This window comes from Mobula hypostoma, chromosome 20 (assembly GCF_963921235.1).
Source record: "Mobula hypostoma chromosome 20, sMobHyp1.1, whole genome shotgun sequence".
Classification (NCBI taxonomy): Eukaryota; Metazoa; Chordata; class Chondrichthyes; order Myliobatiformes; family Myliobatidae; genus Mobula; species Mobula hypostoma.
This window is the reverse complement of record NC_086116.1, coordinates 4,346,137-4,358,892: the sequence shown is the minus strand read 5'-3', so window position 1 is coordinate 4,358,892 and position 12,756 is coordinate 4,346,137. Positions and strand designations below refer to the sequence as shown.

At 42.3% G+C, this 12,756-nt stretch overlaps 1 protein-coding gene and 1 long non-coding RNA gene across 2 annotated transcripts in view; one reads left to right on the top strand and one right to left on the bottom strand.

Annotated features, from left to right (window-relative positions):
• LOC134359289 (uncharacterized) overlaps positions 1 to 11,580 on the top strand; it is a 59,727-nt gene extending 48,147 nt beyond the window's left edge. Inside the window, exons 2-3 of the long non-coding RNA XR_010021076.1 lie at positions 10,793 to 11,054; positions 11,473 to 11,580. This is a non-coding gene — a long non-coding RNA (uncharacterized LOC134359289). The remainder of the gene's footprint in view (positions 1 to 10,792; positions 11,055 to 11,472) is intronic.
• fgd6 (FYVE, RhoGEF and PH domain containing 6) overlaps positions 1 to 12,756 on the bottom strand; it is a 177,427-nt gene that overhangs the window by 17,937 nt on the left and 146,734 nt on the right. The window contains exon 18 of the mRNA XM_063072261.1: positions 11,464 to 11,594. Within this exon, the coding sequence (XP_062928331.1) occupies positions 11,464 to 11,594 (131 nt within the window). The remainder of the gene's footprint in view (positions 1 to 11,463; positions 11,595 to 12,756) is intronic.

Here is a 12,756-nt window from a genome sequence, read left to right as displayed (position 1 = left end):
GGACCGAAAGTGAAGTCGTCCATAAACTGAACGTGAATCAACTGTGAGAGATTTTCGCTGCAATTGACAACAATGATTGCAGAAAAGCACGACTTTAATTTTGAAAGGGTACATAGGTTTAGGGCATATTTGCAGGAATGGTTTGAGTGCTTACAAAGAACTGTATGATAGAAAAATGCGCGAGGCTAAGCAGTCAGGCATACTGTTATTTTTCAAGCCTTCCACATCAGCCACAGCAGACGATGAACCTTGACCTTTGACATCGAGGCAGGCAGACATAGAAGATGACCTGCCTGCCCTGATGGAAACAGACGACGATGAGATGACACCCCAGTGTCCCACCACCCCAACCCCCAGGCCGCGGACCGATACATTGCCACGGAGAATGCAGCGGTAGCCGGGATGCACCCAACACATCTTTAAGAAAAAAGCCAAAATAAACAAGCTTAATTAATTAGGTGCCACTGATTGCATCGCCTCTGATCTGGGCTGACATTTGCGTGCTGGGCGGCACCTAATTAATTAGCTTGTTTATTTCGGCTTTTTCCTTAAAGATGTGCTGGGTGCGTTCCAGCTACCGCTGGACTGCTGCATTCTTCGCAGATCGGTATCGGTTGGCGGCCCGGGGGTTGGGGTCCAGTGCACCACCCCAACCTCTGACGACTCAGCCGAACACACCATCATCAGTGTGCTCGGTGCTGTCTTCCCGATTCCGGTAAGTGATACTACACTGTACATACATTATTTCTACTTTATATAGGCTGTGCATTTTTATGTGTTATTTGGTATGATTTGTCAGCTTCATAGCTTAAAGGTTACTGGAGAGAGAGTTTCTGCCGAGAGCACTTGCGTGAGATTTTCGCTACGGAGAACAGTGTGGCAATGATTGTAGAAAAGTATTAATTTCTACTTTATATAGGCTGTGTATTTATCATATCATTCCTGCTTTTACTATATGTTACTGTTATTTTAGGTTTTATGTGTTATTTGGTAGGTTATTTTTTGGGTCTGCAAACGCTCACAAATTTTTCCCATATAAATAAATGGTAATTGCTCCTTCACTTTACGACATTCCGGCTTACAAACCGTTTCATAGGAACGCTCTACCTTTGGATGGTGGGGGAAACCTGGACTGTAAAAGGACTGGATGGGATAGAGATTGTCAAATGTATTTAGAAAAGTTTCCTTCATCAGAACATGGAGGTTCCAGTGAGAGTGTGCAATACTTGATCTGCTAGTAGGGAATGAGACAGAGCAGGTGACGGAAGTTTGTGCAGGGGAACACTTTGCATCTGGTGATCATAATGTCATTAGTTTCAAACTAAATATGGAAAAAAATAGGTCGGGTCTGTGAATTGAGATTCTAAATTGGAGAAAGGCCAATTTTGATGTGACCAGAAAGGATCTGGCAAGTGTGGATTGGGACAGGCTGTTTTCTAGCAAAGGTATACTTGGTAAGTGGAAGACCTACAAATGTGAAATTTTTACGAAGCTTGTATGTTCCTGTCAGAATAAATGGTAAAAGGTAACAGGTGTAGCGATGCTTGGTTTTCAAGAGATACTGAGGTCGTGGTTAAGGGGAAAAAAAGGTGTGTAACAGATATAGACAGGTAGGAACAAATGAGGTGTTTATGGAGTATAAAAAAAGCAAAAGAACACAAGAGAATCAGGAGGGCTAAAAGAAGGCACAAGGTTGCCCTAGCAGATAAGGAGAAGGAGAATCCTAAGGGTTTCTACAGATATATTAAAAACAAATGACTGCAAGGGACAAAATTGGCCCTCTGGAAGATCAGAACAGTAATCTACGTGTGGAGCCAAAGTAGATGGGAGAGATCTTTAATGGATATTTTGCATCTGTATTTAATCAGGAGTCGGACACAGAGTCTATACAAGGGAGGCAAAGCAGCAGTGAGATATTGGACCCTCTACAGATTACAGAGGAGGAGGTTTTAGCTGTCTTGAGGTGAATTAGATTGCATAAATCCACAGGGCCTGACAAGGTGTTTCCTCAGACCCTGTGGGTGACATGCAGAAATTGTAGCTGTACCAGAGATATTAAAATCATCCTTAGCAACAGGTGAGGTACCAGAGGATAGCTGATGTTCCACTGTTTAAGAAAGGCTTTAAAAATGAACCAGAAAGTGATAGGCCAGTGAGCCTGACATCAGTAGTGGGAAAGTTATTGGAAGGTATTCTGAGGGGCCAGATATATGAGTGTCCCAAGATGGTGCCAGTGATCATTCTAAATTACTCTCACTGCAATCTGCAGCATGTCCCTTCCCTTCCCTCTAGCAATACTTTTAAATCGACTTAATAGTTGTCTGAAGGACTCGGGCGGTCCAGACAGGTATGGTACCTTTAGAGGATGAAGGTTCATCGCCATGGCTGGAAGGGAGATTGGGGGTGGGGGTGGGGGTGGGGGAGGGATGTGTGGAAACAACAAGCCAGGCTGAAACGCAGTAGGATGGGGACTCTCTACCCAGCATCTTATCAGCAAATGTACAGTCACTGGGGAACAAAATTGAGGACCTGAGGGCAAGACTCATGCATCGGAGGGAAATGAGAGCCTTTTCATTGACACATGACTTTCTCCAGGCACACCAGCTACAGCGATCAGACTCAAAGCCTTCCCGATTTACAGAATAGACCTACAGCTGATTCAGAAAAGGCAAGAGCATGAGATGTGTGTTTCATGATAAACTCTCGGTGGTGCTCCGATATGGTTGTTTTGTCAAATTTGAGTTCCTCCAACTTGGAACTCCTGATGGTCAAATGCCATCCGTTCTATTTACCAAGGGAGTTCTCACGTGTGATCCTGACCGCAGTTTACATACCACCAGCGGCTGATTATAACTAAGCACTCGTGATACTGCATGAAGCTGTTTCCAAACAAGAAACAGTCCATCCCAACACATTTCAAATCATAGTCAGGGGCTTCATAGAAACATAGAAAATCTACCACACATGTTGTGCCGACCACGTAACTTACTCTAGAAGTACTTTAGCCAGGCTGGTTTGAAGAAAACACTGCCCAATTAACATCGGCAGATAACCTGTAGCATTAGAGTTCTCAACATACTGTTACACCAAGATAAGGAATGTCAACCGTTCCATGCCCAGACCGCAGTTCAGGAAATATGATCACCTGCCTGTCCTTCTCCTACCTGCATACAGGTAACAGCAAGAGGCTAAGAGCAAAGCTCCAGAGATTAGGACAACAAAGGGATTGTCACGGGAGGCAGAGGAGCAGCTACAGGGTTGCTTTGAGTCAGTGGACTGAGCTGTGTTCAATGGCTTCTCTGTAGATCTGAATGAATGCACCATGGTTGTGTATTCATTCAAAAAACTATTTGATTTATTAGACATTACTTGCCATGCTGACTATCCTAAATCAGTCCATGGCTATCCAAAGTTCAAGTATAAATTTTATTATCATATATGTCACTATATACAACCCTGAGATTCATTTTCTTGTGAGCATAATAAACAAATCCATACAATAAACCAAGAACTTTATAGGCTAGTGAACCTGACATCACTAGTGGGAAAGTTATTGGTAGGTATTCTAAGCGACCAGATAGAAAAATATTTGGATAGATATGGATTGATTAGGGATAGTCAGCATGGCTGCATGCATGCTAAGTCATGTCAAGCCAATCTTATCATTTTTCAAGGAAGTTACCAGGAAAGTTGATAAAGGCAAGGTAATGGATGTTGGCTACCTGGGTTATAGCAAGGCATTTGACAAGGTCCTGCACGGGAGGTTGGTCAAGAAGGCTCAGTCGCTCAGCATTAAAGATAAGGTAGTTACTTGGAGTAGACATTGGCTTTGTGGGAAAAGCCAGAGAGTGGTAGTGGATGATTGCCTCTCTGACTGGAGGCCTGTGATTAGAGGTGAGCTACAGGGATCAGTGCTGAGTCCATTGGTGTTTGTCATCTATATCAATGATCTGGATGATAATGTAGTTAACTAGATCAGCAAATTTGCAGATGACACAAAGATTGGGGGTGTAGTGGACAGCGGGGAAGGCTATCAGAGCTTTTAGCAGAACCTTGACCAGCTGGAAAAATGATCTGAATATTGGCAGATGGAATTTAGAAACACGAGAAAATCTGCAGATGCTGGAAAAATATCTGAGCAATGCACACAAAATGCTGGAAGAACTCAGCAGGCCCGGCAACATTTATGGAAAAGAATAAACAGTCAACATTTCTGGCCAAGACCCTTCATCAGGACTGGAAAAGTAGTTGAGAAGATTAAATTTAATACAGACAAGTGTGAGGTGTTACACTTGGGTAGGACCAACCAGGGTAGGTCTTACACAGTGAACGATAGGGCACTGAGGAGTGTGGTAGAACTAAGGGATCTGGGAATACAGGTCCATAATTCATTGAAAGTGGTGGCACAGATAGGAGTTGTAAAAGAAGCTTTTGGCACATTGGCCTTCATAAATTAAAGTATTAAGTACAGGAGATGGGATGTTATGTTGAAGTTGTTTAAGACCGTAAGTCAATAAGACATAGGAGCAGAATTAGCCCATTTGGCTCATCAAGTCTACTCTGCCATTCAATCATAGCTGATCCTTTTCTCCCCTCCTCAGTCCCATTCCCTGGCCTTCTCCCCGTAGCCTTTGATGTTGTGTCTAATCAAGAACCTATCAGTCTCTGCCTTAAGTATACCCAACAGCCTGGCCTCCACAGCTTCCTGTGGAAACAAATTCACCACCCTCTGGCTAAAGAAATTTCTCCACATCTGTGTTTTAAATGGAGGACCCTCTATCCTGAGGCTGTGCCCTTTTGTCCTAGTCTCCCCCACCATGGGAAACATCCTTTCCACATCTACTCTGTTTAGGCCTTTCAATATTCAAAAGGTTTCAATGAGATCCCCCCCCCTCCATCCTTCTGAATTCCAGTGAGTACAGACCCAGAGCCATCAAACATTCCTCATATGATAAACCTTTCATTCTCAGAACCACTCTTGTGAACTTCCACTGGACCCTCTCCAATGTCAGCTCATCCTTTCTTAGATGAGGAGCCCAGAACTGTTCACAATACTCAAGGTGAGGTCTCACCAGTGCCTTATAAAGCCTCAGCATTGCATCCCTACTGTTGTATTTAAGACCTCTTGAAATGAATGCTAACATTGCATTTGCCTTCCTCATCATTGACACTATCTGCAAGTTAACCTTTAGGGTGTTCTACACAAGGACTCCCAAGTCCCTTCGCATCTCAGATTTTTGAATTTTCTCCCATTTAGAAAATAGTCTGCACATTTATTTCTACTACCAAGTGCATGACCATGCATTTTCCAACATTGTATTTTATTTGCCACTTTTCTGCCCATTCTCCTAATCTGCCTAAGTCCTTCTGCAGCCTTCCTGTTTCCTCAACACTACTTGCCCCTCCACCAATCTTCATATCATCTGCAAACTTGGCAACAAAGCCATCTATTCCATCATCTAAATCATTTATATACAACATACAGGTACAAAGAAGTGGTCCCATCACTGACCCTTGCAGAACACCACTAGTCACTGGCAGCCAACCAGACAAGGATCCTTTTATTTCGACTTGCTGCCTCCACCAATCAGCAATGCTCTAACCAAGATAGCAACTTTCCTGCAAGCAGTAACTTGGTAAGCAACCTCATGTGTGGCACCTTGTCAAAGGCCTTCTGAAACTCCAAAATATACAACATCCACTACATCACCTTTATCTGTCCTACTTGTAATCTCCTCAAAGAATTCCAACAACAGGTTCATCAGCCAGGTTTTTCCCTAAATGAAACCATGATAACTTCGTACTACCTTGTCCTGTGTCACCAAGTACTCCATAACCTTATCCTGACACTTGACTTCAACATCTTCCCAACTACTGAGGTCAGGCTAACTGGTCTATAATTTCCTTTCTGTTGCCTTCCTCCTTTCTTAAAGAGTGGAGTGACATTTGCAATTTTCCAGTTTTCTGGAACCATGCCAGAGTCCAATGATTTTTGAAAGATCATTGCTAATGCTTCCACAATCTCTACCGCTACCTCTTTCAGAACCCAAGGTTGTAGTTCATCTGGTGTGGGTGACTTATGTACCCTTGGGTCTTTCAGTTTTTTGACCACCTTCCCCTTTGTAATAGTAACTGTACTCACTTCTCTTCCCTTCAACATCTGGCACATTGCTAGTGTCTTCCACAGTGAAGACTGAAGCAATATATTCATTTAATTCATCTGCCATCTCCTTGATTCCTGTTATTATTTTTCAGGCCTCATTTTCTAGCGGTCCTATATCCACTCTCATCTATTCTTTATTTTCCTTTTAAACATACTTGAAAAAGCTTTTTCTATCCACTTTGACATTTTTTGCTAGCTTGCTTTCATATTTCATCTTTTCCCCTTTTATGATTCTTTTAGTTGCTCTCTGTAGGTTTTTAAAAGCTTCCCAATCCTCTACCTTTCCGCTAATTTTTGCTTTGTTGTATGCTCTCTCTTTTGTTTTTACATTAACTTTGACTTCCCTTGTCAACCACAGTTGTTTAAGACATTGGTGAAGCCTAATTTGGAGTATTGTGTGCAGTTTTGGTCATATACCTACAGGAAAGATGTAAATAAGGTTGAAAGAGTACAGAGAAAATTTACAAGGATGTTGCCAGGACTAGAGGACCTGAGTTACAAGGAAGGATTGAATAGTTTAGGACTTTATTCCTTGGAACGTAGAAGATTGAGAAGAGATTTGATAGACGTGTACAAAACTATGAGGGGTAAAGATAGGGTAAATGCAAGCTGTTTTTCTCGCTGAGGTTAAGTGGGCCTACAACTAGAGGTCATGGGTTAAGGGTGAAAGGTAAACAGTTTAATGTGAATATGAAGGGGCAACTTCTCAGAGTGTCATGAGAATGTGGAATGAGCACAAGTGTTGCATGCGAGCTCAATTTCAATGTTTAAGAGTAGTTTGGACAGGTACATGGATGGCAAAGGTATGGAGTGCTCCAGGTGCAGATTGACGGGTCTTTGCAGTTTAATTTGTTTGGCACGCACTAGATGGCCCAAAGGGCCTGTTTCTGTGCTGTATTTTTCTATGACTCTATAATTTATTCATGGCATCCATCATCCAAGGAGTTATGTCACATATCAGCTGAATACTTCCAATTTTCATGAATTAAAGAGATAAATCTCTTTGGATATTCGTTCTTTGGGCAGGGGAAAGGTGATGATTTAACATTAATGAGTGCATTGAATATAACACTCATCGCAGTTCCACTCCATCACTATTCCTTTTGCCTTCAGAATCAGAAGCTGTAGACATTTTAGCCCACACCCAGGACATTGCCATTCTCAGAAGAGATGAGGCATTAACTCTTGATGGTCTGTTTATGTGCTCTAGTGGCTAACGTGCAGAGTAAAATTCCCGCACTGTTAGGTCCTACAGCTTTCTGCCACGGACCAAAGATGTGAAGGTTATTGTGGTATTTGACCTAGGCGAACTGCCCCTATTATGTAGGTGAGAGTGGCATTGGGGGAGTGGAGGGAGAATGGATGTAAATGTATGGGTAATAAAATAGGATTATGTAAATGGTAAATTGAGAGTTACGTTCTATATCCTACTCCTTCCAATCTTTGGGCATCAACTGTGATTAGTGATGTTCCACAGGGATCTGTGCTGGGACCTCTGCTGTTTGTCATGTATACAAATAACCTGGGTGAAAATGTAGATAGATGGGTTAGTAAGTTTGCAGATGATACAAAGATTGGTGTGTTGTGCTTAGCACAGAAGACTGACAAAGAATATAGTGAGATATAGATCAGTTGCTGATATGGGCAGAGAAATGGCAGATGGAGTTTAACCCAGACAAATGTGAAGTGTTGCACCTTGGTAGGGCAAATGTCAAGATACAATACACTATTTAAGTGCAAGACCCTTAAAAGTGTTGATGAGCAGCAGCATGCTGGGGTACAAGTTCATCACTCCCTGAAGGTGGTCCCAGAGCTTGATAGTGTGGTTGAGATGGCATACGGCATGCTTGCCTTTGTTAATCGACGGATTGGGTTCAAAGGTCAGGAAGTTATGTTGCAGCTATATAAAACTCTAGTTTGGCCACACTGGGAGAATTATGTACAGTTCTGGTTGCCCCATTATAGGAAGGACGGCGAGGCTTTGGAGAGGGTGCAGAAGAGATTTACCAGAATGTTGCCTGGATTAGAGGACATGTGCTATGATGCGAGGTTGGATTCTTTTCTCTGGACAGGCAGAGGCTGAGTGGAGATCTGATAGAGGTTTATAAGATTATGAGAGAAATCGGCAGTATCTTTTTTTCCTGGGTTGAAATGTCTAATACCAGGGGGTATGCATTTAAGGTAAGATGGGGTGAGTTCAAAGGAGATACCAAGAACAAGCTTTTTTTAAATATATAGACTGGTGGTGCCTGCAGTGCACTTCCTGGAGTGGTGGTCAAGGCAGATGCTTTACGGGTTTTTAAAAGACATTTAGATAGGCACATGAGTGAGACAGAAATGAAAGGACATGACATTGTGTAGGCATTTAGTTGGCCATTTGATTAGTGATTAATTTGTTGAGCACAACACTGTGAGCCAAAATGTCTGTTCTGTGCTGAACTGTTCTATATTCTATCTCTCTCCTCAAAAAAGAACCCTTGACTTCTCCATCCTCGAAGGATTTATCCTGGATTCCTACTATTTCTCATCCCTCTGAAACACCTTCTGAATGTACAGCATCACCATCATATGTTGATAACATCCAGCTTTAACTCACCATCTCTCCTCTGTTGACCATTCCACTATGTCTAAGTCATCAGATTGCCCAACATCCCGTAGATAAGCAGAAATTTACTGCCTGCAACTAAATATCAGAAACATAAATCTGCCTCACCACAAATTCTACACTCAGGTGCCAGCTCTATCCTTCTCTCCGGCACCTAACTGAGGGTGAACTAAAGGGCTGCAGCTTTGCTCTCATACACGAGCCAGAGATGAACTTCCCACCTCTATAACACCCTGACTGCTCTGCTTCAGTTCAACAGCTGCTGAAACCCTCATCTGCACATTTGTTGCCTCTAGCTGTGGCTATTTCCAAACTGTGCCAAACAGCCTGTCTGTCTGTGTCTTGTTTTACGGCAGTTGGCATCCAGCTTAATGGTGCATTACCGCCACCTTCTGCTCCGGAATGTGCATTAGACATATATTCTAAATCCCTTCACCCAATCTCTCTCTCGCGCGCACGCGCACACATACATACACACACACTAACCTACACTTTACCCTCCCATCTTTGACCATCCTAATACCCTATTCCTGTTTATCCACCATATCCTATAAAAAACCCCTGTACCCCTTAAGAACGCTAAAAATACCCGGACCTGTGCTCTCTCACCCATGCCAAGCAACCCTTTTAATGTGAACTCCTGCATCCCCAACTCCCTTAGTTTAATTCTCATCTCTCTCTCTGTATCCCATACTTTCTGCAACACAGAACTACATCAAATCTTACCACCTTCTCGGAACCTCCACACCCACCTCAACTTCCCAACCCTCAGCCACTCTTCAATCTCCTCCTACTCTAAAGCCTCTTATAATGCTTATGTTAGTTCACCTAGGAATGGGGCAGTTAACATTTAAATCAACCCACAATCAACAACTGTGTCTTCAGCCAAACGCTAGAACTGCCTTAAGTATAATTTCTCCTTTAAGATAACTTCACTTGATTAAGTTTCTTGTCATCTAAATGAACATTTCACTACGTGGTTCAGTGTCAAATTCTATAACTATTGCTCTTGTGACCCTAAGGATATTTAACTGTATTATAAATAAATAACATTGTCATAGCACAAAACAAGAAAGTCATTTGCAGCTAGATCAGAATTATCTATCATTTCTACATTCTCCTCCCATCCATTCCAGCATAAACTAGTGTGAGCTAATGTACTAATGCTGTTAATATTCTGTCTACCAATGTAGAAATATTAGATTAACAAATATGAGCTTCACATTTCCTGTTGAAAAACAGGAGAAGAAAAAAATCACTCACATTCATAAATCCCTAAGACCATTGTTGGTAGAATCTCAGGTGGTGACGAGAGGGCATACAGGAGTGAGATATGCCAACTAGTGGAGTGGTGCCGCAGCAACAACCTGGCACTCAATGTCAGTAAGACGAAAGAGCTGATTGTGGACTTCAGGAAGGGTAAGACAAAGGAACACACACCAATCTTCAGAGGAAGTAGAGAGAGTGAGCAGCTTCAAGTTCCTGGGTGTCAAGATCTCTGAGGATCTAACCTGGTCCCAGTATATTGACGTAGTCATAAAGAAGCAGCTATACTTTATTAGGAGTTTGAAGCGATTTGGCATGTCAACAAGTACGCTCAAAAACTTCTATAGTTGCATTCTGACAGGCTGCATCACTGTCTGGTATGGAGGGGCTACTGCACAGGACTGAAAGAAGCTGCAGAAGGTTGTAAATCTAGTCAGCTCCATCTTGGGTACTAGCCTACAAAGTACCCAGGACATCTTTAGGAAGCAGTGTCTCAGAAAGGCAGCGTCCATTTTTAAAGACCTCCAGCACCCAGGACATGCCCTTTTCTCACTGATCCCATCAGGTAAGAGGTACAGAAGCCTGAAGGCACACACTCAGCGATTCAGGAACAGCTTCTTCCCCTCTGCCATCCAATTCCTAAATGGACTTTGAAGCTTTGAACACTACCCGACTTCTTTTTTTAAATATACAGTATTACCATTTTTAAAATCTATTCAATGTACATAATTGATTTATGTTTTTTTTCTCTCTGCTAGATTATATATCGCATTGAACTGCTGCTGCTAAGTTAACAAATTTTACGTCACATGCCAGTGATAATAAACCTGATTCTGATTCAAGCAAGCATGGAATCAAAAGAAGCGAGAAGAAAAATAACATATTGATCACTTGAGTTTGATGCTGACCTCAGACGGATTTTGTGTGGAATTTGCATGTTATCCCTGTGATTTCAAGGGTTCCATGCACCCCCCCCCCCAAAAGAACTACAGTTTTCTCCCTTACCCAAAGGATGTGCTGGTAGGTTACATGGCCATGGTATTTATCAGGCAGAGGCAGAAAGGTTTTTGATAAGCAAGGAGTGAAAGATTGCTGGAGGCAGGCAGGGACGTGAAGCTGAGGTTACTATCAGATCAGGCATGATCTTATTGAATAGCAGAACAGACTCGAGGGCCAAATAGTATGTCTCTGCATATTGTTTGTCTACAGTCATTCCCTCTATATTTTGACAAGTTAAATCAACCAACAGACAATCAATTTCTACATCTTCAGATGTGTTTATGCCACAGTAGCATGACCAGGAAACCGCTCTCATCACTGACAGGACCTCATTAACATAAGTAAAGTATTTATGCCTTGTCTGTTGTATTGTTTTTGTTAAAACTGTGATACAGTCTGAAGAATATCAGTTTTTAAGTGTCCCACTTACTTCTTTCAGCGCTGCCGGAATTTTCTTGTGTTTCCGCCCTGAGGAGTGCTGAATGCTGTGAAAAACTGAGGTGAGGCTACTTGAGGGCTTGTGACTCGGGGATGCCATCTTTGTCACAGGTGATCGCATTTCTAGTTGAAAACAAGAAAGGTTTATTGTACAGTAAGTGGTAAAATTCAATACAAGATCTTAAACAGCTACAGTACTAAACTGGAACAGCGTAAACCATGGCCTGTGCTTTGTTAGCTGATCTGTCTTGCATCTACATCATGCAAAACTGAGATCAGCTAATCCTCAGATTTTAAACAATTCAGTGCTTAACATGTGAAGAAAGGATGATATTTCCTCAGGACAAAGCAGTCATCCTACAGTCTGTCTCAGGAATAGCAACTCAAGCATCAAAAGGAAAGTGTTAATAGAACTTATGTTGTACCAACAAGATTGTGGATCAATTACTAATCCATCATCTATTTGCAGAACTTCACTGCTAGCACTTTTACTCAGCAATACAGATTTCAGAAGATGGTTCAATGCTCGCTCATTGCAAGAAATGGTTTGGATGAATTAAAATACTGTCTCAAAACAAACGTGAGCAGTTTTGTGTATGAAAATATGACAAGAGTCCCTGAAGTGTCAATATATTAATGTCTTCATTGAGAAGGGATTGTTTCGAGTGAGTGGACTGCAGCATGTTCACTGTTTCATCAACAAACCTGAGTGAATGTGCCACAGGCATCACTGACCTCATACAGACATGCACAGATGAGTGTGTACCTACAAAAACATTTCAAGTCTTCCCCAACCAGGCACCCGAGACAAACAGAGGATTTGTAATCTGCTGAAAACTAGGTATTATACAAGAAGTTCAAGTATGACTTCTGGAACACCATTTTGAACGCAGAGGCAATTTTGGACTGAACTGCAATCACAGATGGATGCTCAACAGCTGTGGCAGGGCTTGCACAATATAACCTTTTATAAGATGAAATCAGGAAGCACAAGTGGCACTGACCCACCACTCCCAGGTGAGCTCAATGCCTTTGATGCAGACTTTCACAGAGAGAACTATGACACCGACGAGAGACCCACATCTCCGGATGACCCTGCAATTTCAGTCTTTGAGGCCAATGTCCAGGCATCCTTCAAGACGGTGAATTCACAAAAAATGTCTGGACTAGACTGTGCACCTGGTTGAGTACTGGAGGTCTGTGTGGACTAACTGGCTGGAGTATTTGCAGGCATACTCAGCTTCTGTGGTCTGAGGTTCCCACCTGCTTCATAAAGAAACCTACT